At 37.5% G+C, this 25,580-nt stretch overlaps 2 protein-coding genes across 5 annotated transcripts in view; both read left to right on the forward strand.

The window, feature by feature from the left end:
* Nucleotides 1-16: 16 nt before the first annotated feature.
* LOC135163049 (zinc finger protein 800) lies at nucleotides 17-5,748 on the forward strand. Of its 2 annotated transcripts, none has more exons than XM_064122182.1 (5): nucleotides 17-167; nucleotides 1,267-1,627; nucleotides 2,103-3,513; nucleotides 3,765-4,262; nucleotides 4,404-5,748. In XM_064122182.1, exons 2-5 carry the CDS (start codon nucleotides 1,283-1,285, stop codon nucleotides 4,985-4,987), a joined length of 2,838 nt encoding a protein of 945 aa, XP_063978252.1. In that variant the 5' UTR covers nucleotides 17-167; nucleotides 1,267-1,282; the 3' UTR covers nucleotides 4,988-5,748. The 2 variants fall into 2 exon arrangements, with proteins under 2 accessions (XP_063978252.1, XP_063978251.1); XM_064122181.1 differs by lacking the exon at nucleotides 17-167 and adding an exon at nucleotides 216-743.
* A 288-nt stretch (nucleotides 5,749-6,036) lies between these two features.
* LOC135163074 (tetraspanin-18) overlaps nucleotides 6,037-25,580 on the forward strand; it is a 34,325-nt gene continuing 14,781 nt past the window's right edge. For 2 of the 3 annotated variants that reach the window (XM_064122226.1, XM_064122227.1), the window contains exons 1-3: nucleotides 6,037-6,338; nucleotides 22,856-22,934; nucleotides 23,640-23,738. In XM_064122226.1, coding sequence (XP_063978296.1) covers nucleotides 22,875-22,934; nucleotides 23,640-23,738 — 159 coding nt within the window. In that variant the 5' untranslated portion in view covers nucleotides 6,037-6,338; nucleotides 22,856-22,874. The remainder of the gene's footprint in view (nucleotides 6,339-22,855; nucleotides 22,935-23,639; nucleotides 23,739-25,580) is intronic. The other variant, XM_064122228.1, reaches the window with a different exon arrangement.

The raw sequence follows: 25,580 nt of genomic DNA on the forward strand, positions 1-25,580 counted from the left end.
TCATTTTCCACCAAACGGCGAACGCTTGAACTTACTCATCGAAACAAAAAAACATGGAGGACACCCGGTGGTCTTGAGTGGGGCCTGAATACACTGATTCAACCACATTTCAGTTATCATTTTCACCTAATAAATTCTCGTCGGCCAGCTTCTAATCATCACGAACGGTAAGTACAATCGCTTATTTATTTATCAATATACTCATCAACTCTCTGAATCCACCTGATAATTCGTAAAATCGAGGAGAGACTTGGCCTTGCATATCCCCATTCGATTCACCTCGGTGCGATGGCCCACCACTTCATATTGGTCCTCTCTACATCTTCATAAACATATAATCATCATCTGAATGTCTGAAATCAGCTCCACAACCTCAACAATATGTTATAAATAAATTAGAAATATTATTTTCAGCCTCAGACCATATTATTAAGAATTTTGAAGAAAAAAAATTGGAGCATATTTTGGGTACTTTTGAGTACCTACACCAAGCACATTGAAATTATTATTAGTAGGTCGTTTGTTAATTGTCACAATTGACTTAATTTCTTTGATTTTATTTACAGGGTCTTTTTATCCACCGATTTCAAGAGTTGTGGTAGTTTCTCGAATAACTATTTGTCCCTTACTTTTCGACGGTTTTAAGGTTTAGTTTATTAGTTGTTAACTCGTGGTTACTAGAGTCATTGATGTCTACAGATAATTAAAATGTTTGACGGCAATGGAAATGAGATAAATCTGAGGTATTTACTGAGATGATGTTATTAAATACTAATTGATGCTTGATATTCCTTTATTCTACATTTTGACAAATGTAATCATCTCAACCTCATTACCACCTGATAATAAAAGGAGGAGACATATTATCTTTATTCTGAGCACTGATGCTGAGGATTAATGAATTAATTGAAACTGTTGCAATACTTTGAGTATTTCTAAGTATCTGCATCAAGAATTCAAGGATTAAACAATCAGGGGAATTGTTTGTCTTAGTGTATCAGAAATTATTTGACGCAATAGGGTTAATTTTATTGATTTTATTTGTAAACATTTTTCAATTTGTGATTTCAACAATTGTAATATTTTACATTGAATCATTTCCCTTTGATTTTCGAGAGTTCTAAGGTTTTTCGTTTCCGACTCATGAGCACGTGGTCCCTAGTGCCGCGTGAGGATAACGGAAGCCCATGACCCTCTAGTACTGCTCGACCCAATCATAGTGTTTGCTGCTCAGGGGTGTCATTTGTTGATTTTGTCTGATTGCAGCTGGACGAACGGCGGGATGAAGGCCAAGAGTAAGAGTAAGAGAAGTGTCCGTAAATTTAGTAGGTTGAAGATCAATCCGAAGGAGGAATCACCCAGCAATGACGACGGCATTGATCTGTCCAGTTTACGTAAGCCCATCACCACAAGTTTGTCGAGTTTACGACAAGTTGCAAAGCTTTTTGATAATGGAAATCATGAAGTTACATCTATTCTCGACTATGAGTGTGAGGTCATTTATGAGTGTAGGATTTGTAGGAGTTTATTCAGGAGTTTGGCCAATTTTATATCACACAAGAGGGTTTATTGCACAGCTAAGTTCGATATTTCTATGGATAGGAGCGCCATCGATCCACTTGGAATGGTAAGGATACTTTCCACAATTATTATTTATTCGTTATGAGTTTACAGGGTTGTTTTTTCATTTTTTTTCAAAGAATAGCCAGTCTTTCATTAGAATAATTTCCAAATTTAGTACCGATTTCTGTTCTTTCTTACTGATGTGCCGTTATTTTTTGTAGAGTTTCATCTTTTCTCTCAGGTTAGAAGGTTGACTATTACAGAAAATTTACAATTTTTTATTTCTCCATCGATTATCATCAACAAAACTTTGGGAAAATATAAATTGATAAATGAAGTATTTGTTGGTTAATTGATTGATAGACTATCCAGTGGCATTACCCAAAAACGCAAAGGCAGAAATAATGTAAAAAACTAGTTAATGGTTATGTACATATGCGAGTGGGCTAAATTTGTGATCTTATTAAACAATTAAAATTGATCTTTGCAACCAAATAAATAATAATGATCTAACTCCTCCCTAAAAATCGCTATTTTAGCCAATTCTCATCCCCAACATAACGCCTCCGCCATCCTCGGACACGGAGTCCAAGGAGAACTGCAAAGCCGAGCGTTCCAAGGGTAATCCCCTGGACACCTTTTCACGCAAGGACCTCACCTCGGTCGTGGCAATGCTCCAACAAAAGCAAGCAGAGACGGACCCCCACCGACGCCCTCCCTCACCGCTCCGCATCGTCGCCGACACTGAGCAAGTCCTCCTGGAGGTCTTGGAATCCAATAAAGTCGCTTATCAAACGGTCCTCGAACCAACGCACAGTCACATAGACTCCACAGATCTGATGAAAGCTCAAGCAAACGAAGTACAAAGTATTCTGAGTCGAAATACAGCTGTCCTCGGTCCCGATGGACAACTCATCGAGGTGAATCACCTGGAGAAACCCGACAGTCCCCTGCAATTTCATGATCATCCCGAGGATTCACTGTCCTCCACGTCATCAGGAGATACCAATCTCGTTTGCTCTGTGTGTGATGCTAAATTTGCGACCAAGAAGACATTGACTTTCCACATGAAATCTCTGCACACTCCTCACAGGATGGTCTACCCCTGTCCCTGCTGCGAGAGCCTCTTCACGAATCCCTGGGGTGTCTACCGACATCTCTATAAGATTCACAGGAAGAGCAACGATCAAGTGAGGAAACTACGCCCTCAAATCCAAGAAAAGGCCTACAGAACTGAAGCAACACGAGCCCAGGACATTGAAAAAGACTGCGCCAACAGTAAATTAAATAATAATCATGAGGTAACAATCAACGAGACGGAGGAGTGGATGGCTCATTTGGAGAGGGATGGAGAGCTCCAGAGGTGTGGAGGGTGTGGCAAGAGGTTCGACAGGAAGGCTGCCCTGTTGTCTCATTCACAGATATGCCAAAAGAGGATTGCAGCTTGCAGTGATGGGGCTGCCAGAGCCAGGAGGCAACAAAAGGCCTCGGAGATTATTTTGGAAACGTCTATCTCGGCTCCCATCACTTCTGGAAGGCTCCCTGTATCTGAGGGGAGTGTCTCTGTGAAGGACATCATTCCTAAGGTCGTTAAGGACCAGAAAGATGAGGTCATCAGGCTTCCCAATCTCTCATCAGCTGTTACTCTTACCAGGCTCGGGCAGGACTCGGATATCGGAATCAGGGTTGAGGGGGTCAGCAGCTTGAGCAAGGACGCTTGGGATAAAATTGGAAATGATGGACGTGCGGTGGAGGAAACTGTTGGAGAAGCACTAGGGAATGCTGAAGTGCTTGAGATGAATGGGGTACAGGGGGATGTCGAGATGGATGACGATCCCGAAATCATTTTTACGAAGATTGAGAAGAATCAGGAGACACCTGTGGATAATGTGGACAGCAAGAAGAGAAAGTCTGCGGCGAGGGGGGACAGACAGCAGAATTCTAATTCTTGTGAGTTTTTTAATTACTTTTTAATTTTGATAGAACTGCCAGTTGTCCGAGCCAGGAGGGCGATGTTTGCATTCACAAAATTAGCTTTGGTTCATGAATAATGTTTTGATTGTCTTTATTGAAATTTTCAAAAACACTCTGACGTTATTCTTTTTAATTGAAGATTGTAAAAATGAATGAACAAAATTAATGTTGAAAGCCAATGCGAAACGATGGGGATAATCTTAAATATCATTTTTCTATTGTTTTAGCATTATTAAAACGCAGTAAAACTCCATCCCTAAAAGGCCGATCTGCACCTCCAGAGACGACTCGTCCTGTTTCCAGTCGTGTAAAAGCGATAGAACGTAGAATTGCAACAATCGCAGACCTGCCGAAACTACGGTGTCTTCCCTGCAACAAAAAATTCTCGAGTATGGCCCACTTGCGTAGGCACATGGCGATCCATATTACCTGGAACAGATATCGCTGTAACTTATGTGGATTCAAGTGCTATGAGAAAGTGGACTGTGTGGCCCACTGCAATATGGCTCACGATGCGAAGAACAATCGATCAGCTATTGCTGGAATGATGGCTGAGATTCAACCTGATGACAATAATGCTAATGCTGCTGGTCGAAGTCTGTTGAAAAAACAACAGGGACAGACCAAGGAAGCTATGGATCTTGAAGTTATCGATGTTACCAAACCTAAAACCACGTTTGATGATATTGCCAATGCTAATGAGGAAATTGACTGCATACAGAACGGTAAATTAATCTCTTTTCTCCAACTAAAGTTGGTGATAAGTTAACTAACCTGATTTTATCCCTTTGCTACAAAATTGATAAGATAACTCAAGTATAAATTAATATTCCGTACGAGCTTTTAAATAAAATATTACATCACAGGTGACGTACATGGGGATAAAGCAGCCTCTTCACCAAATTCTGAAAATCGTTCAGAAGACTCATCAGAGCGATCGAAACGAGCAAAACTAGACGAAGACCCAGAGCTCCGCAGAATGGTGATGGAAGTGATTTTTGGATCATCAGAAGGCTCCTCATCCTCAAGTGAACAGTCTTTCAATAGTTCAGCGACACCGAAAGCCCTAGAACGTGGAATAAGCATTGAGAGGAGTGCTTCATCCAGTCCAACGTCTATCGAAGCCGGAAATCCCTCACCGAAGACCATTGAATCACCCAAGAATGAGGACAAAGTACAAAGACCAACGAGAAATAGATCCAAAGTCATTGATAAAGATTTCATATACGATTTGGATGCTGTCCTGATGCAGGAGCCAGTGATGATGGAGAAGCTGTCACATGGCCCTGAGACTTCTCTCAAAGTAACGAACGATAAGAAACGCAACTCCATTGATATCACTGATTTCAAGGGAAGCGATGATCTCACTGTAGTTCTTTACACTGGTGATGATGGTAATAGTAAAATTCAGGAGATAACTAAGACGAATATCATTGTTGGTGATAAGTGAAGATTCCAGTTGGAATGTGCATGAAATTATTTCATAAAAAAGACCTGATGAATTTCTTATAATTACCTGTTAAACTTCTATTGATTAACGGGAATGTTTGATAGCCTGGATTTTCCAGACAAACGAATAGATCTTGGGAATCCTAAAAAAATTATTCTCTTGGGAAAATCGCCACGATTTTTCCACTGCATTTGTCTCCTGTTTTGCATGAGAAATCGAGAGGATGAATTTGTAAATTTAATGGTAAAATAATTTCTCAGTATGTTGTATCAAACCTTTCATCAGAAGTTTGATAGACATATTATCGATTTTTTGCATACTCGTTGCTAAACCGTTGGGTCTATTGTAAAAATGGAATTTCATGCGACTTTGACATCTCCCTGTAAAATTATGAATATCGATCCCATTTCTTTGCTTATCTTCAAATAATTTACCTTATCTTCCTTGCCACTCTCGTGCCCTCTTATCGTTTATCTCGTTTTCTGTGCAAGGATAATTAAATATAATTAACAGTATTTATCCAATTAACTATCCATAATTAATTAATTTCGAGGGATATTACCGCTATTATCCTTCGACTCGTTCAGCGAATATACGATTGTGTTTTATGTAATTATGAATGATAATAATGCATATGCAAGGGACATTGTTGATAATGTATCCATATTTTTTGTCCCGTTGTATATACAATGCTGACACATTGACCGATTGTACGTGAATGTAATCTAAGGGGAATAAAATTATAAAATCCGTAAAATTTACCTGATCCTTCTTTAAACCTGAATATCAGTTTTTTAATAACTAACCGCAACTAATGTTTCTAATCTCACGAGTCAGAAAATCCATACTGCACGTGTGTCGTACGAAAAATTAAAAACATAATTATTTTCTTCTTCCAATCCTTCATATTCTCCATGCGCATAAATATGCTTTTTAAAATTTCAAATTATCTCAATAATTCACGCCAAAAAGGAAATGCCGTTCATGCGAATGCGCCATGAACTACAGGTGGCAGAATGCCTCAACTGATGGGTTCCCGTCGAGACGGAACACAGACGCCAAATCAGACGCGCGGAGACCGCCGCCGAGTAGTCTAACTTCGCAATCCGATAGTTATAAATTCGCAGTCTTCAACTCGTCCTTCACGATCGAAAAATTGTCTGAGATATATATCATTAAGAAATTATAAAACGTCCCGTGAAGTGTAAAGAATCATCGCGAGTGATAAATGTCTCATGTTTTCGGATAAAAATAAGTGAATTTTCGTTGTGGTGGGAAGTTTTCGTGCGTTTTATCGAGTGAATTAAATTGCAGGATAATTTTCATTCATCTCATAATTTTGAAGCTGCCGGTGAGTACATTTATTTTATGAGACTAAGTACAAGTATTACAAATGATGTTGCGTTGGGATTTGTCACTGAAAATGGGAGAAAGAAAAGCAAACGAGCAGCTCTCTGATGTTTGTTTATTTTGGGAATTGAGAGATGAGATGTTGCTCATGGCAGCCATTATCGGATCTTTGTTCCTTCGATTGTCCCTTGTTTTGGAGGCATTCGCAGAATTTTTTTTTTTTTTTTTTTCATTTTATTCCCGAAGGGGTGAGGGAACGTTTTGCGAGGAAATTCGTAGCCGTCAATTCTCAGAGGGGCCTTGATTGCATAGAGTAAACACCACTTGTTGCTGGCTGATGACTAACAAACGTTGAGACATTTATGTTTATTTTTATCGGTGAGATGTAAGTGGCATCATGATTACGCAGCTGGCAATGTTCGACTGATGTTGGAAAAATTATGTCGAAAATCGTAGGAAAATTGGGGTGATAATTGTAAATGTTGAGAATAGTACAGGGAAAAAAATTAATGCTTCAGGCGATTCGTGATAAATGGAATTTTGATGATTTAAAAGTTGTTTTCCTTTTTGATGGGACATTGTCATTATGGGCTGATGAAGTCATGCTGCACTTACTGAAGCGAACAGTTGATTTGAATAAAATTGTTCGTACACTTTAATAGGATTTTTTATGAAAATTGAAATGAAGTTGTCTTTAGGTCAACGAGAATGCTTTAATGATTGATTTATTTCGAATATAAATCATCATCTCAATCTTAACAATTATTTCTACTGGTAACTCGTTTATGTTTCAAACCAATTAGGTTTATATGAAAACGTCGAGATGAGTTTCAAGGTCGAGTGAATCCTTATTTCCGGCTATTTCAATGTACCTAAAAATTAAATTCACAGAAGTCGTTTTTCTGTGTTCAATTGTTCGAATTGAATTTCCGGGGAAGTTCACAAATTATCCTGTTCAATTTCTACTTATTTATTTTTAATTGGCTCCAGGAAACTCCGTTTCCTTGAGTGTTTAGAAAACGTTTAAGCATTTGTCAGTTCATGGATAAATTCCTGCTCAGGATTAGCTGTAAATGACGACATAATTCCTAGAAAATTTCATAAATATTGAGATAACCGTTCGCAAGGTTCCAGTTTCTACATTTCAAGGAGACGTGGAACTCTCGCCTTGGAAATATAAAATATGCAAAATTATAAGAATAATTAATGGGGGTAGATGAGGGGTAAATGGGCAGTGAAGAGCAGGAATGGATTTTCGAATTTTTCAAATTTTCTCGATATCTTCATTTGTAGTTTTGCCAATTTCCAAGAAAAGGAAAATGAAAAAAAATCATTCTGGAATTCTACCTAGAAGACCTGACAATTTTTCTAAACTTTGTCTTTCTCTGCTTTCACATATGATATAACGCATCTCTTGAACTTTAAAATCATTCGTTCGTCGGTGAAAAATTCACCTGCTGTTGCCCATTATATCAACCCACTCTTGCACTTTCTACATTTAAATAAAACAGACCATAACACCAACGATTATGGAGAAAATTGGAAACAACTCACCCAATGATCGTTCCAACTTACGTAAAACCCAATTCCACTGGACGAGTCGAGGATCTTTCGCCCACAACTCTCATTGAGCTAATCCCAAGAGGATTAATGGCTCCAGTTCTGGAAATAGTGGAGGAATGGAGAAACCAAGTCGAAAGGACCTTTCCTCCCCATAGTCTTTCGGTGCTTTTGCAGTCGCTTATTTTTTCGGGGATTTGGATACGCCAGTATGGATGGCCCAATCGACGACAGATAAAATTACCCGTAAAATTATCGGTCACATCTACAGCTTTTGGGAGACACAAAAAAAAATATCATCACCTGAAGAATGAGCCACGAGGCAGATTAACATCAGACCTTCGGGTCTGTTCAATTCTACCCAAAATCAGGATAAGTTTCTTTAAATTGTACGGCTTTTATCAATGCCGATACATAAATTTATTTAACTGTGAGATTATCCAGTTTTATTTGACAAGATCTGGTAGCAAACGAGTGGACATTGCTATGGAGATTATTTGAATAATTATCATCAAAAACATGATTGAAAATTTGAGAATGTAATGAAATGTAAATTCAAATTAACCAGCTGAGATTCATGTTAGCCAATGAGACATAAAAATGACAGACTGTCGAGATGTCGATAGGTATTGATTTGAAAGGTATATTTTTTCTAGAAAAGGACTAATAAATTAACAATCTATACCTGAGGAAAGTTTTTCTTTCAATAGGTATCGGTGACTGGTTCCGAATGAAACTTGAAATATTAAATAAACTAAAAAATACTGCATATCAAATTTTACTTTCCATTTGGTGGAGATGTGGCTGTTGGAGGGAGGGAAATTACAATCTCGATTACGCGTAGAATGGCTACATGATGAGGATACAATGCTCTGGGTTTCATACAAGCGCATGAGCATGACTTCCTCCTGTGGCAATAGATACAGGATAGATCCAACTTTCTCTTTACTTTGGAGTCTAGATCTATCGGTTTCCACCGAGAAATGATAGTTTATTTTATTTTTCTTTCCGTTGACCTGAAAATTAAACGATTTGCACAATTTCACACTTTTTTTTCCATTATGTCCCCATGATGGAGTTGCTTTTCTCCCGAGTTCTTCATTACAAATTAAGGAACGGAAATTCATTCGACAACAACCATTTATCGAAAATGATCGGGAGCGAGCCCATAACGTCGGCGTTGTCACGCAACACGTCAGAAGTATATCGCCGTCCGGTGCAAAGTGGCCGTGTAAACTGATGTCGTGGTGGAGTAAATGCATATTGCCATTTCTCTCTGTCATTTATTCTTCTTTGTTTTTTTTTAACCAGTAAAAACGCACCACATGTGGCTGACTCCGTGACAGAGAATCATTCAATGTAGTGCTGCAGATGTACCCTGCATTATGCTATGCAATGATTTATGCGAGCAAACGAAATAAAAATACATTATTGTGTATTAAAAAATCGAAGTGTCGAATAAGTAGCAAATTATTGAATTCGATTTTGAAATGATTTTTTTCTGAATTGTATCCAATTAACGGGGGTTTTAAAATTTTAATGAATATGCAAAAATGACTGAAGTTGATTTAGGTCAGACATTGACACACAATAAAATACCGTACATTGACAAATATTTCCAAAAGCTTCGACTCGTCTGAACACATGGAAAAATTAGGGGGAAAAAAACGAAAAGAGATTGTAAAGTTTTCTATGTACTTGGCCAAGCTGTTCATCCGAGTTCTCCATTTGCCGGATAAATTGACGGTTTCATTCTTGGATGAATTCATACACAAGCTTGTAATACAGTCTGGTGAGTCGCGCTAACGAACCTCGAGTTCCCTCGAAATATGTGAGGATAAAAAAAAATTCTAGTTCATTAAATTTTCAGTGCAAACTCGTTAAATGTGTTTTGATGTGCAAAAAAATGTATGAGAGTATTATTATCATCTCAGGGAATTGGGAGAATTTCCACCCGAATTCTTTACGTTGTTTTTTGGTTCAAAATATTTGACGTAAAATAATCAGAAGTTGTGGTATTCGCGAGATTACAGGTATATCTTTAGTAAATAATAGTAATGAATAACAGAGCGCACCCTCGGTGGACAATCTATAGCCCCCTCGCCTATTGATTAACGTAATCGTATGTCCGAGGAGAATACGAGAAAATCCCCAATGTGCAATTAAAACTTTTACAACGAACGTTCTAATTAGAATAAACAGCGTATCCAACTTCTGAATAGTTTTTTCAGTAATTTTCCTCATTTCCCTTTCAAGCCATAGTTATAACCTGAATTAGTTGCGCGCGATTTCCATACGGAAGATAATTCAATCAGCGATGTTAAATAATTTGTTTAGTGATTCAGTGGATGATTAAATACCCATTTAGCGTGAAACATTGGTTTTTCCATTATCTTAATTTTTTCATTAGGACTTCTGTATCGTATTAACTTTCATTTGCAATTTATTTCCGATTTCAATATTTAAAATTCAAGTTATATTCATTCTATTTTGAACTTATTAATATTGAAGTAGCGACGGACGCGCAGCTACATTAGTCTCATTCAAATAATTTTATTTTCTTGTTTTCTACTTTCATCTTCCGAATTGAATAAAATTAGACCTATTCCGTTCTGTTTTCACTGAACCATTGCTGAAATCCTCTTTCACTCTCGATTGAGCTCAATCTTTTTCCAGTCTCATCTACAGGCTTAATATCGTAAATTCCAAAGTAATCGGTCTTATGACCTCTAGACGGATCATACAACTGAAATATTGCTTTTGGTTTTACCATAAATTTCTTTATTAATGAATCAGCACTATACTTGCGAGTGGAGCCATTTGATTCGTATTTCATAAAAAATGAGTCACAATTGTGCCGACACTCAGCCGACATTGCGCCGACATTCACTTTCAAAAAGCTAATGATCTTAATCGGAGATGAACCATTGTATCCGATTAATATAGATTAATATCTATTTCAGTTACTCTTGAATAATCATAAATGTTCTTTTACCGAATAAAAAAAAAAAAATTCAAATATTACCTAAAAACCTTGACTTTTCAAAATTGAAAAAACCCATCATCAGAGATTGCGGTAGGCGTGGTGCATTCCCGATTCCCTCGAGACAATTTGCGGAAGCATTATACTTTCGCTCGGGTTTTATGCCGTGAGAAAGATCGCGCCGAAGGGCGCCCTCCCGGAATAAATATCTCGTGAAGTAGAGAAGAGAACGGCCAGAAGTTTTGCACTGCTTCTTTCCTGTACAGTCGATCATACGAGCCCAGCGGGAAGGGAATGCCCGGGAAAGGGGAGGGGAAGGGGATGGAGGGGGGGGGGCATTGAAAACAAAATGAGATATAAAACAGGGTAGAACAGTGGAGTGCAGCACGTAGGTGGTTTATAACACTGGGTAAATAGAAACATGGGATTGAGGTGGCGGTAAAGGACGATGAACCCTTATAGTGAATTTACTCACGGTCATTACCTGGGGTGTATTGCGCTCGGATGAATCACTGATAGTTATCGGTGTCTGAATACTCGAGGAGTGACATTTATCAATGTAATGGACATTTTCGATGAATATTTTAATAGAATGAATGGGTGGGTGAGAATGCGCCCTTAAACTCTACAACTTTTCCATGAAACCATTAATTTTATTGAATCTTTAATGAAATTTGACATTTCATATTGTTTTTTTTCGTCTAAATCGTATTCATTCCGACGTCCTAAAAATTAATAACTGAGTATCCATGAAATGTCAGATTTTTTATTTAACAATTTTCAATACAATCCTTGAATTAATTAAGTAAAATTTTCTCTGTGATACAGTATGAAAAATGCGGGAAAGCAATATTTTTTTCTCCAAATGCCTTATTTTGATTCCCTCGGATGGAATTAAGTATCTTTCGAGTATCCCATTGTTGGTTTGAGGGGGCTGCTGAGGGTGGTGGACACGTAATGTGCTGGAGTGAGGGCAATGCCACTGGCCCATGCTCACACGAGTGTTGTCGTTATGGAAACACTGGGGGCCATCACAAAAAAAAAAAACTTGCCTCCCTATTCCTTTGTCCACCAGCCCCCCTGGGCACTCTGTGCGCCCTTCAATTTTATATCCTCGAAGGATTTTTTTTTTCATCTAACCATCATCAAATTTTTTTTAATCAATTACGTTGGAGGGGAGCAATCGTTTGAAGTAAATTTTTCTGTGGACACAATCACTGAAAATACTTTAGTTATCGTTCTGAATAATTTCATCGATATGTATACATGCACATACATTATATACATTAATTTAATCAATTGTAAACACTGATTTACAAAATTTATTATTTGTACAATCGAACAAATGAAACCATTAACTGTAATTTCGTTTTTTAATTTCAGTCAATGTCAAGCCTCCGATGAATTTATTTGACCGATTGTACACTTAATGCTACTTTAAAATGTTTTTTTTTTTCTCTGTATCGCGCATTAGGATTGCGAGATTAGGTACATCCGGAAGAATGACGAATTACATGACTCGACCCGGTGGCACGCGGGACGAGACTTAATGAGTGATTTAACTATTGTTCATACGAGGGAGGATAATTTCCGTATTCCAAATGTATAATTTACAATTGTACCGCGTTGCATTGTTGACATTCCGAAATATCAAGTGGAATTTCAAAGCATTGGGTGGGGTACAGGGGGTGGGGGCGGGGGGGGGGGTTAACGAAGCAACGCGATCAATCCAGGGTGACCTCGATTAATTCATTAATTCAATTCGTTCATTTCATTCACTTTGTACTGTTTAAATATTGTGTTTATATTTTCGGAGGTAACACCTACGCTATGACAATGCACTTTCCGGTCGCCTACGTGTCATTTTTTTGCAGACATGTGCATAGCATGAGACTTCAATCGCTATGAACGATAATTTCAGTTTGATAAATAAGGGCTTTTGTACATTTGCATTCTTTTCGTTCATATTTTTCTCTCATTTCGTAATTATCTCTGGAAATGTCGAGGAATTTCAGGAAATGTGAAAATATTACGTTAAGTTTAGTCAAACTTTTGCAACTTCTCTACCCTGAATATCTTAAAATTCTGAACATGAGGTTTTGCAATATGTGCACTTCTTTATCAAAATCTTCACAAAATTTTAATCGGATATTGCGATCTAAATCGAAACCCCGAAGAAAGTCGTGCGAGTAAACTTCGAGAGTATGAAAGAATGGGTGAAAAAACACTGACTCCTTTTTCGTATATCCTATGCACAGCGTAAAGTTTCGCGAATTGGATCCGGGATCCACGTGACTCTGCATTCAACCCTGGAATTATAGAACCCAGCCACCCAGGTAGGAAATGCCAATGTCCACGAAACGGGCCAGGTCTGGCACGAGACTGGCTTGCCAGATCTGGGCCACCAAGCTTGGCCCGAGGCATGGCCAGACCGGCAAAGAGCATGGCTTGCCAGGCTTGGGTCACTAAGCTTGGCCCGTGGTATGGCCAGACTGGCAAAGAGCACGGTTTGCCGGGCTTGGGCAACCACGCTTGACCCGAGGTATGGCCAGACTGGTAAAGAGCATGGCTTGCCAGGCTTGGGTCACCAAGCTTGCCCCGAGACATGGCCAGGCAGACAAGGGGCATGGTTTGCCAGGCTTGGGTCCCATATGGAACAGCATTCCAAAAATTGAATTCTCATGGGGAATGTTCCTTCACTAAATTTTTCGTCCTTTGATTCTCCTTCTTCCGAAGGTACCATTATTTCTTCTGAACATACTATTTCAGGGGAAAATATGCGTGGATATCACCGTATACCACACATTCTATGACAACAGCCCGTAAGATGGCGTGTTGAGTAGTCTGATTGTGGCAGTAGACATGAGTGTCGTGTGCGGCAATTTATTATTTTAATATTACTCTTTTACTATTGTAATATGTCTCAGAGTTCATATTCACGGGTTAAAAAATACAGACATTTTCATCAACTGAAGAAAAAAGAATCTGTAAACGTAGAAGGCGCTAAAGAAAAAACTCCGGATTACAGTGAACGCAATAATGCCGATGAGGAAGAGGTTAGTTTGCCAACAGCCAATGAAATAACTATCCGTAGTGGATCTATTGTGGATCAAATTAGTGGAGATGTCGATGTTCGACATCTCGATGATAATGCTAGTGCTTGTGGTGATAGTTGGTCGGGTGGTGATGGTGATTGTGGCTCGTATAAGCATCTTAATGATTGCATCAGTGAATCCAATAGCAGCGTTGGAGACAGGGATGAACCAATTCTTGGGGGTTTATAGTTGATAATACTTCATTTTTCCGGGATAAATGGAATTGTAAAATCACTGTGTTAATATGACTCCATTAGTTCATTTTCGTAATTGTATTAGTTGTGATATTCTTGATAAAAGGTACGATTAATAGGAAAAGTTTATATTATCAATATATTTTTATCGCGAGGCGTTTCATTGGGCAGAATATATATTAATATATGAATATTGTTTAGTATTCGGCTGTCATTGAAGTATTAATTATATTTATTATATTTCTCCTGGCGAGGTCGGAAATCCAGAAGATGGAAATAACAATTGGAAAATGTGATGTATCTTAGCATAATAAAGTATTTTCTATGTCATTTCCTCATAAGTTAGATCACGGGAATAAATATCCGTTGTTGGTTCAGGGATTAAATATTATGTCCAAAAGTTTAAAGGGAAAAATAATAAGTGGATTTTTAATTTTTAAGAAAAATTCTAATGAAAGTAATTTCAGCCATTGAGAGCTGTTTTCAGTATTTGGTGATTCAAGTCAAATAATATTTATAAGGTTGAAGTTTCACAATCGGACTGCGTCCATATTCCCCAAAGATTTCAAATTTAAGGGTTGAAATTAATTAGTTATATGTAATCCTATCCAAGACTTTTTTATATTTCTAAGTTTGTTTGAAAGAGTGAATATAATAAGCAATATTATATAGAACTAGCACACAATCAATGCAACTAAATATCATTCTGTGTTCCGGAGTTGCAGATGGAGAAGACATTATTGTAAAAAAAGGACGTCTTTCCGAGATGAAAAAATAATTCTTATCAGGATAATTCGTATCAGCAATTGTCTATGGATATAAGAATTAATTCTTATCATCCATAGCGGAATAAATTATCCATAATATTGCTATTATAATGACTGTTTTCATGCTTGAATTGAAGCACGATAATTTATCAATTCTAAACTACTAATTTAAAAAATAACATTGGTGCGTTATTTTGTTGGATATTTTGTTAATACAATCTTCGAATTCTGAAGACTGACTGCTAATATTATTAGATTGTAAGAGAGAGTTTATTAAGACTTAATATGGTATGTCGTATTAAATTTCGGATTCAAATGATCTACGTAGATTATTTATTTTAAAAGCGGATGAAAATAATCCACAAAAGATTTTTCTACAATTTATACCTGCAATCATTTTTTTGAGTTTTCATATTCTGTTCGCGGAAAAATCTCATAGTTGTGATTATCTTTCATGAAAATTGGAGATACAAACACTGCATATCTTTAACTGTTCAACCAAAATCGGATGAAAACATGTACTATGTCGATAGGAGGAAAAAAGTTTTTGATTGGCTGAGTTTTTTTGTCAATAGATTTAATAAATTTAAATATAAGTTTTGTCACATAATAAAACTGTTTTCTGTATAATGTTGAAGGTAATAAATACATGTCTGCTTATCAGATATACCGTTCATATATTTATTGGTGATTCTGAACCCAATACAGGCAACGGTTGGAGCCTGGCCACAGCTCTGGTCGTAAATCTGGGCCAATTTCGGGCCGAATGGTCAGCCCAGAATGCGGCCAAAGTTCGGCAATAGGTCTGGGCCAATTTCGGGCCGAATGGTAAGCCCAGAGTGCGGCCAAAGTTCGGCAACAGGCCTGGGCCAATTTCGGGCCGAATGGTAAGCCCAGAGTGCGGCCAAAGTACGGCGACCGAAGTCTGGCCAAAGTTCGGTCCCAGGCCTGGCCCCGTGTTATCATCCCAGGGTCTAGCCAAGTTCGGCGCGAGTTTGGCTGGAGCCCGGGTGCCGAGCTACGGCAGCTCGGCGGCCGTGCTTGTACCAAGGTTGGCCCATTCGTTTTTTCCTACCTGGGCACCGCCTTGACCCATTTCTCTGCTCCACTTTCCCGGTCTCTCCGATTTTCACTCTTTTCATATTTTTCCTCTCTGTCTCTCTCATCCATTAGAGTGCATTCAGAAGGGAGTAAAGGGTATAAATATTTCAATAGCCACGAGGTTTTTTTGATGAAAAATGTCTTCTTTTTCTATTGTGATTTAAAGTCTGTAGCCTTATGTCTCAAGACATTGAGTTATTTCAGAAAAAGGAAGTTTCAAAAATTACAGGCTCGATATGTCAATTATTTGAAGGAATTGTTGGATAAAAAAATGAATAATCATTAACGGAGTTCATTCCAGGTAATATCCAATGTAGTCTCAAAAGCAATAAGATTATGATAATTGAAACCTAATTACGACCTCCTAGGGATGACTCAATTGAAAAAAAAAATCCAAAATGGAAAATCTCAATTGTTTCCATATTTAAATAATTTTTCCACCATTCACAAGACACGTAATAAAATTTCAATTCCATTTTTTGAAAGATATAAATATCGTCAACTAAAAAATATGAATTTCTTTTATTTTTCATTTAAAAAATACAAGATAATTCGTTGACATAAACAATAATCACTCTCCATAAAATGCAAATAGCACGGTACCTTTTGTCGGTGCATTGAAAAATAATGAACCCAAAGTGTGTGTTTCGTCGAAAGCATCGTGCTCGTCCTACCGATGAGAAAGTACCGTTAAATCGGCCGAATCGTTTCAACTCGAAGATACTGCCTTCAAGGAGTTTTCTCTATGTTCTCTTCAGCATAGTACGTATAATAACGATGAAAAACTCCGAGAGACGTGTAATGGAAGAAAGAAGAAACAGGCAAGAGGTTTAAAGAACTGAGGAAAGAACAAAAAATACATGAACGATTGAAATCGATGAGTTATTGAGGACGAAAGAGAATGGCGAGGGGATGTCTACGGTGCATTTAATGGACTGAGGTGTTATTAATGTCGGAAATAATTCCAATTTATTTGCTTTACATTTGCCATATGTCCCAGAGTTGTTGACATTTTCATTGATATCGGCCATAGACTCAAGTGTTTCATTGTTATCACTGTTGTTAATTAATTTTTGATTGAGTAGCAATCAGTCTGGACAGTTGAGGGAATTATTAGGGTCATTGGTTATCCCCTGAATATTCCTTTTTCATTCTTGGTGGGGGAAAAAGGTTCACTTCGTTCGCAGAACATTTTTCGAAACATAATTTTAACGATTTTTATCTGGTAATTTTAATTGAATTTTCCTCTCCGGGTAAGTGGCACATGCCACATATAAATTCCATATCATCACTAGTTAGCAATCTCGGCGATTATTTCTCTTTGTTTTGTCAAGCTGCTATTGTCCTTTAGCTATTTCCTCAGTTCACCTTGGGGGAAAAACCTGTTCCTCGTCCTGTTGAAATTTATACTTGGGTTCCATTGAAATTTCATCGTGTCTGGATTTTTCTCTGAGATTGCTGGGATACTGGAATTTATGGATGAAGTGGGGCGTTTCCCAGATGTTGGAAACGATGAAATTCTTTATTAGAATTTTCCTTTTGTCGGGCTGAAGTTAATAATAGAGTGATTAAGATTCTTCTATTTATCTTTATTTCTCTCATTCGTTCTAGAGATTGGAATGATATAATGAAGTGATATTCATTCGAATAGTTGGAGAGCCCGATTTGTTCCAAAATCTTATGGTTAAACTTTATTTGCTGAGTTCTTTTATCTTCTCTCAAGTTTTCGTGACCGGAAAAGGGTTTTCTTGTAGTCCCCGGCACTGGGAATTTCACCCCCTTTCCAATCATATATTTATTATCGGAAGACTGAACTGTTGACATGCTACAAGGAAACTCCATTGAGTCGTCGTAAAAGAGAAATTACAAAGTTTAGTTGATTTTTTTTATTAATATCGCAGGATTATTGGATAGGATTAGGGGTGAGAATATTTTTCACGAGTACAGGGAGGGTAAAATGGGGGTTCTAACGAAGACAGCGAGAGTATTGAGGCCTAGTAAGGGGCGGAAATGTCAACCGGGGTCAAATGCTGTCCTCTGATTCGAAATCCGAAAAAAAAAAATAAATAATCTACAAAATATCTCGTAGAAAATTTTTCTAAATCTATCAATTTTAAGAATTAATTAAACCGAATAATTAGTGGTCGAAACTGTCGATTTTTTGAACTACCCACTGATTTATTCAACACGAACGTACATTGTGTATTGTACAAAGTGCATAAGTATATATGCATACCACAGGAGTGCACCACGACGACATTCCAGAAAGCCAGTCCACACTGAAGCCACAAGAACCCCCTCATCTCCATTCTCCACTCCTTTGCTCTCCAATTCCCTTTTTATTACCCCCCTTTTGCCCACCCCTCCTCCATCCTCCCTTTTCCTCTTTCACCACTGCACCTGCTTTCATCCTCGTGAATCCCAGCCCAGTCCCAGTCTAATTGCTCCAGGCCTGGTCATCTCCCCCCCAAAAATTCCACAAATGAATTGCCCGAGAATTCTGAATGATAATTTAACTTATCAATTGAGATATTTTATCTGCACTTATCATTTTAATTTTAGTAATTCTTCTTTTGTTGTGGGAAGAGAATTTTCTGTTGTTGCACTCGACCCTCGGTGGAATGCTGTCTCGTGGGTCCACGATAGGGAATCAGCTGACATTATACACGCCACGAATAATCAGGAAGCTGTTAAGTCGATCCCATGGCGCATCAGTTAGGAAATGACTGTGATCTTTCAAACGTAGAAAATAATATAAATTTTACATTGACTACAAAAAATGGCATCGTAAATTTTTCAGAAAAATAAGAAAATGCGTTTTCGTAGAAAAGGGTGTGGAACCTCCCTAATGAAATATTTGGTTTTCCCTTATCGCGATATTGCTCACAATGTTATGGCGTGAGATTAGAGCAGTTGGGAACACGTGGTGCGTAATACTTCGTGTGCACTATAAGTCAAGTCTCTCCAGTCGTGAGAATTGTAACATTTTAACGTATGTGTTCGTCAGAAGAAAGCCGAATTATAGAGTTGAACAAAGCTCGACATAGGGGAGGGAACAATACAGTGAACGAGTGAACGTAAACAAAATTAGAAAATTATTCAAAAAGCTGGGTTTAGCTTTGAGAAAATTGGTGAGTTTAAAGTTGGGTTCAATGACCTCTAGAGTCCTTAGGAGGTGGGGGGTAGAGAAAAGGGTGAGTGAACGTAAAACAGTATTTTCGTTTGCGCCTCGTGTCGTTTCACTGCAGTCGCGATCTACTTCGCGTAACTGCATATACATATCGATTTTGTACTTGATAAGAGGGGGTGATTAAGCTCCCACCATGGCCTCTACCTGTCGTGTGGCTAGAGTTCAGTGACTCGGTATGTTCACGTGCCGAAGATGGGTAAAATTCTGAGCATTTTTCAGGGGAAACAATAGAAAATAACTGATTGTTTTTTTCCTTCCAGGTAAACAATGTTTATAGCTATGAATTTTTTATGTTTTGTTATCTCCGGAATGGAAGACAACGATCAGAGAGTACGATGTGTCTTTAGTTGTTTTTGTTTATTGGGATGATTTATTTCAATTGAGGGGACTGGCATTCAGCTTTATTTATTGATAAATTTAATTTATCCAATGGAAATTTTGGAAGATTATGATTATTTTATTTGGGTTTAGTCAAAGTTTACTAAACGTATGAACAAGTGGTTTGATTTTTTTTTAAAGAAAAAAAAAATTAACGAAAAACATCACCATCGGCACTGACCTACTACCAGAGCTGGATGATTAGAGGCACGTAATGTCGCGCCTCGTTGATTCACTTCCGCTCCTCTGTGCTTCAGGTATAATATCTGTGCTCTAAGTGTGATGCCAACTAGCTTGCGAGATACACGGAGTAATCCACCAGGATTTATGAATATCGGCCTTGGCCGATATTTTATGGTTATTCGTAGCTTCATGATTTTTTAATCATATTTTCATTCGTGCGGTGGAAAATGCAATGTTTACCTTTTTCCATCCTTCATCATGTCACACGGAGGGAAATGTTTCATAATAATCTTCCCAGAAGTTCGGGAATTCTGGAGCGAAGTGTCATTCAGGGAAAAATTATTAAATTGGGCCTTATCGATTACAATGGTTGTCTCCTAAATCTTTTTAATTTATGTTATTCAGTATTTAGTTGTGACGCTCCAATTTAAACAAAACGCGTTTTACGTGTTGACGATGCTGTCTATAAACATTTCCAAGAATTCATTGGAACATTTATTCTCTGAATTTGATGAATTCACTTCAATAAAAATTCAATAAGGAAATCATTCCTCTTCACTCTGATTTGAAAAAAAAAAAACTTAATTTTGGAAAATGAATTTGCTCCACATGTATCAATGATTGAGATCATCGACCCTGCCAGATTGTCTGAGAGAATCTGGTTTGTACGTCTGTTAAGCCGTAGTTTTGCCCTAATCGACTCGGTGACTGGATGAATTCCAAGAACGCGTTATCCGGATCTTGTGTCTCCTCTCACACAAGATGCCGGCGGTATTTTTTCATTCATTCCCTGTAACCAATGTGTATGAGAATACACTTCGCAGCCCTCTTGATGTCTCTGATGTTTCATCGAGTAACTCTTTCACTATTTTTTGCTCATTCCGGTTGACGACGATTTCCCTTGTGGCCTCCGCCTGTTTTATATTCCCTGGGATTGGAGAACTGGAACGATTGATCAAAAACATCTCTAGTTTTATTTGGATTTTTCTCGTTTTTTTTGCTCGTTAATTGACTGGAGCAAATTCAATTTGTACTGAAAAAAGAGTAGTTCCGCAACGAATCCATCATTTTTTGCAGTTGAATTTCATATGGAAGTTGATGTTTATGGCTTTGTTGACAATATATATCTTATTATTTTATTTTCAACCGGATTTGTCAGGAGAAATTTCTGAATCCTCATCACCCAAAACATTTTTTTTAATCCAACACTGTCACCCCAGGATACGATAATTTTAACTGGAAAAAAATTGTCTCCGTTTTAGGGAACAGAAAATGAAATAATTACGACACTTACTGGGACATTGACAGTGTCAGAATTTAATTTAATAAAGAATGTCTTCACGAGGGTCACTCTCTGTTCTCTGGATAAAAGATTCAAAGGCGTGACAAGAATGCAATTGAATAAAATAATTCTTGACATGAAAAGAATGCCTCTCTATTCAAAGGTGTGAAGCACTCGACCTTCAATCATTGCCTTATCGTACATTTGTTGCATCAACAGACAATGCATACATAACTAAGACAAAAGATCAAACGAAAACAGCAGAAAGCAATACAGAACAAATGATATGGAAATGATTGTCTTTTGCGAGTGGATTTTCCAGTTCTCTTTCTCGTTAAGTCACTCATTATTTTTATTATCTCTCCACAAATTCGATGGTTAGATGAGGAATGGGGGTAGATGTGGAAACGTGTGTTATGTGACCAAGTCAATATCCAGGTGCAGACAACAACGGACATCGTCGTCGAGTGCTCTCATCGATTAACGAATCCCCAGACTCTGTACTGTCTCTCTCCCTCTCACCAATTTCCCACTTTCCCTTTTTTTATGTTCTCCTTTGTTTTCGCAGCACTTGAAAAAATTATCGTGACTCATTAGTTGGAGACGACGCAGCATAAACAATAATTAATTTATTGCCAGATTTACATTCGGGAGGAATGAAAATTGCTTTAAAAATTACCTCTGAGATTCACGTGAATCTGACGTTAAAGACATTTCTGGATGAAAACTTTGAAAAAAATTGATGGCATCTTTCAGAGATGAAAAATTTTGGTTAAATGTGTTAGTTATGGTGCTTGGGACTGCATCGCTGTTCACCGCAATAGAAAACAAATATACCAACTTCCCCAAATAAACGAGAGGGAATTTGTGAAAACAATGTTACCTCTTTGGAATGCTCACACATTCCAGCCATTTGAAAATGCTTGAAAATGTCAATAAAATTGAACGTGAGGGACATCAACATATGAAAGAGTGTGTGACAAATATAAGCACAATTGGCGTTTCGCCAAAGCGGACACGAGGAAGTCGAGAGGGTGCGCCTTGGAGGCGCAATATTACCCTCGTTTTCCTCTCATTGTTCTCACTATTTTTTTTTTTCGCTTCTCTCTCTCTTTCTATTCCTCTTCACTGGATCCACTCATTCTGAACTTTCAATCTATTCTTTCAACTAATAACCATGATAATATCGCGGAAGTGATTCGCTGTTTAATCCGTGAATGCAACTTTCCCCTTATTGTTTAAAAAAAATTGATAGAAAATTTTATGAATAATCTATGCAGCGATGAAAAGAGGAGGAGAGAGTGACGGACACATTTAAATATCATTTGTTCGGTTTTTTAAAATTATTATTTTGTAGCAATCGACTCGGATTATTATTTGAGTCTGTCGAATAATTCTTGAGAGGAGCTGACTCGAAATCAGTTCCGACATTGAATATAAATATTTGGCAAGGACTCCGTGAAGGCTTTGCACTCTGCAAGCAACTACTGTGTTTAACTTCGGGTTTCTCTGCCAGTGGGATAATTTTAACGAACCGTAGTTGCAACTATCCTAACGAGCAAACTCACAACACTATTGAACACGCGACGTCAATATCCGCTCCAATATCCTCCAGTTCTCTGCCTGGGCTTTACCACTTGTCACAAACTATATTCTCGTTTTGTTCATCTAGCGTTCATTTGCCTTTTGAACGTCGGAGAATGAAACATGAATATTTATTGTTTTAGCGGCTCTTGTATTAACGATTGTTGTGATTAATTGATTTTTTTCCTGTTTTTTTTTCAGATTTTCAACAGCTAAGAAAATGAGTTGTATGTCGAGGTGCGCCAAGTACTTCCTGTGCTTCTTCAACTTTGTCTTCTTTGTGAGTATAAGAAATTTCGTTTAATTGGAGTTGAAAACGAAATTTATTAACTGTCGATGGATCGCTAGGCATCGTCATCACCATGATCCATCATGAATCCTAATCATTAACAGATTTCATTCGAGGTCATTTGAAACATGTAGTCATCCTCAAGGGCAATAACATTTCCATAATTCAAACGTAATAAGACCCTTCTGGAAATGCCTCAACCGGAAAAATATAATTTTGACAAAATAGGTACTTCTCTAAAATAAATGAATATTAATCAAAAACAAATTTGTTTTCTAGTATATAATTGATACTAAAAGAACACATCAATGAGGAGTTCCAAAATTTTCGATTTATAATTCACCACATTGTCGTAGGTATTGCAAAAATACTGAAAACTCTTTGTGCGAACAGTCGAGGGTTAAAAGTGCACTGTTAACAGACTAATAACGTTACGTTATGTTTGAACCATGATAACGTAATTTTCTCATGAAGAGTGATCATTTATATTCTGTTCTGAAGTTTATCAAAGGCCTTCACAATGATATATTTCACAGTTGACCTCCTGTTACAGTTTGAAAACGATTTATCGTTACGCTCACAAATTTTGGCCATTCGTCATTGACAACATTTCCACCGAAATTTATTAAACGATAAAATATTGGCCCAACAAATGAATTATTTATCTCAGTGATCAACTATAACTCTTTATTTTAGCTTGCTGGTGGTGCAGCACTAACAGTAGGAATATGGCTCCTAGCAGACAGGACATCATTCACCAACCTCTTTGCAAAAATGGAGGGAGGAGACATATTGGTGAGTAACAAGATTATGAAATCGTCATTCTACCAGTAGTGTTGTCACACGAACCTCCCAAACCCGATTTCCCCCAAAAGGGGAAGTCCACGATTAAATAACTCAGCAGGTACTGGTACTCGACGAATTCCCGACCAACTCCTCAACATACGGCAAGTTACCATAAAGTCTCTCCACCTCTACCACATGTTCGCACAATTTTACGCAACTCGGTGGTGATCCAAATATCTCATATCGTTTCTCAGCCCTTTTTTTTTATTTTCCACCCTTCTTCCCTCTGTATTTGGGATTTTTTTATTGGCTCTCGACAACGCCATCACAGCGATTTAGATACCGGAAGACACAATTTGCGTAGATCTAAGATTAAGGACTTTTATGGTCAGGTGATCCTTATCCGACGGTCGCATTGCGGAAGGATATATGTTGTTATTTATGATTAACTTCAGAGAAGTCTTCAGGTTTGTCAAGGTCAGAACATTCGAAAATTTAAAAAATAACGTTTTTTTATTTATTTTTTCTCAATTATTGGATTGTCAATTTACTAGACATTTCTGCACATTTCTCTTCAGAAGTGGGTAGTCCCATTGGAAATCTTGCGAAGATTTACATTCAATCTTTTTGCATCATTGGGGAAACTGAAATTTCCCTAACTTTCCAATGACACGCTTGTTTCCCAGAATTTACGCGTCATTGTATCCATAAGTCAAGGTTCCTTTCATTTTTCCTCAATCATTATTTCGCGAGTCACGATCACGACACTTTTTAAATTGGGTCAATTGATTATTTGGGTTTTTTTCGAACAATTGGAATCGACTGGCTTATTTATCAGGAAAAATAACTAAATCGTATGCTATACGAGAACAATTTATCACTTATTTTGTCCACAATTGGAAAAATCATTGACAGTATTTTCAATATCGTGAGAAAAAATATTCATTGACATTTACAATTTTCTTGTCAGAGAATAACGTTTACCTCATTGACTAGTTGGCATGTTAACCCATAATTATCGGTAATTCACGAATAAAACGAGGCCGAAGAGCACTCAAATAATTGTCTAACATCTCGTATTAGCGTAGGAGTCCCTCTGACATTTATTCGGTGCACTTGTACCCGACTAAAATGGCATTATATTACACATTTATTTTACGTGACCAATAGTATAATGATACTTCGTGAGAGCACGTGCTCTCCATTATCTCAATTCCATATTTTTCATTATTCAATTCCGCCCTCTCAAATACTTGCAAAAACATGAACAAACTAGTGGATTATGTTATCTAATGAGTTGAGTATAGTCTTTATTACTAATAAATTAGCAATGTGCTTGGGAATGATCTTTTTTCCTGCTATTTCATTTGTCTAAACATTTCATTTTTCCACTATTTGGATTTTAAACAGAAAAATTCATTTTGACTCATTACAAGTCTTCCTTTTGGAAGGAAAAAGGTGTAAAATGTCTCTAGAGATTCAGAATTGAGATAACACTGCAACCTCTTTCTTCATTGGATAAATAAGATGAGACAATTGTCGTCTCTCTCCTCATCCCACTCCCCTGGAAATTCTCCTTCTCCAGTGAAGTGAGAAGAGTAATTAAAACCAATGAGAACTCCAGAGGCTTCAGACAATTTTTCCTACATTCATTTATTTAAGAAGAAATAGAGAACACTTTGTTCTGCAGATGCTGGACTTGAATAGCTTATTTCCTTTTGATTTTTCAAAGAAAGTTGATTAAACAATGTTTAACATAAAATAGATAATCAGGTTAATTTCATATTAAATATGTAACACACTGGCTGAATACGGCTATTCTATTGGCTGAGAAATTGTTTTTTTTTCAGT

Source organism: Diachasmimorpha longicaudata, chromosome 5 (genome assembly GCF_034640455.1).
Source record: "Diachasmimorpha longicaudata isolate KC_UGA_2023 chromosome 5, iyDiaLong2, whole genome shotgun sequence".
In the NCBI taxonomy this organism is placed as follows: Eukaryota; Metazoa; Arthropoda; class Insecta; order Hymenoptera; family Braconidae; genus Diachasmimorpha; species Diachasmimorpha longicaudata.

Bases quoted from the DNA above. Each gene is read 5' to 3' on its own strand.
- LOC135163049 (XM_064122181.1), top strand. From the start codon at position 709: ATGTTTGACGGCAATGGAAATGAGATAAATCTGAG. The intron at 744-1,266 runs GTATTTACTGAG...GTCTGATTGCAG, and splicing joins GGAAATGAGATAAATCTGAG to CTGGACGAACGGCGGGATGA. The intron at 3,514-3,764 runs GTGAGTTTTTTA...CTATTGTTTTAG, and splicing joins ACAGCAGAATTCTAATTCTT to CATTATTAAAACGCAGTAAA.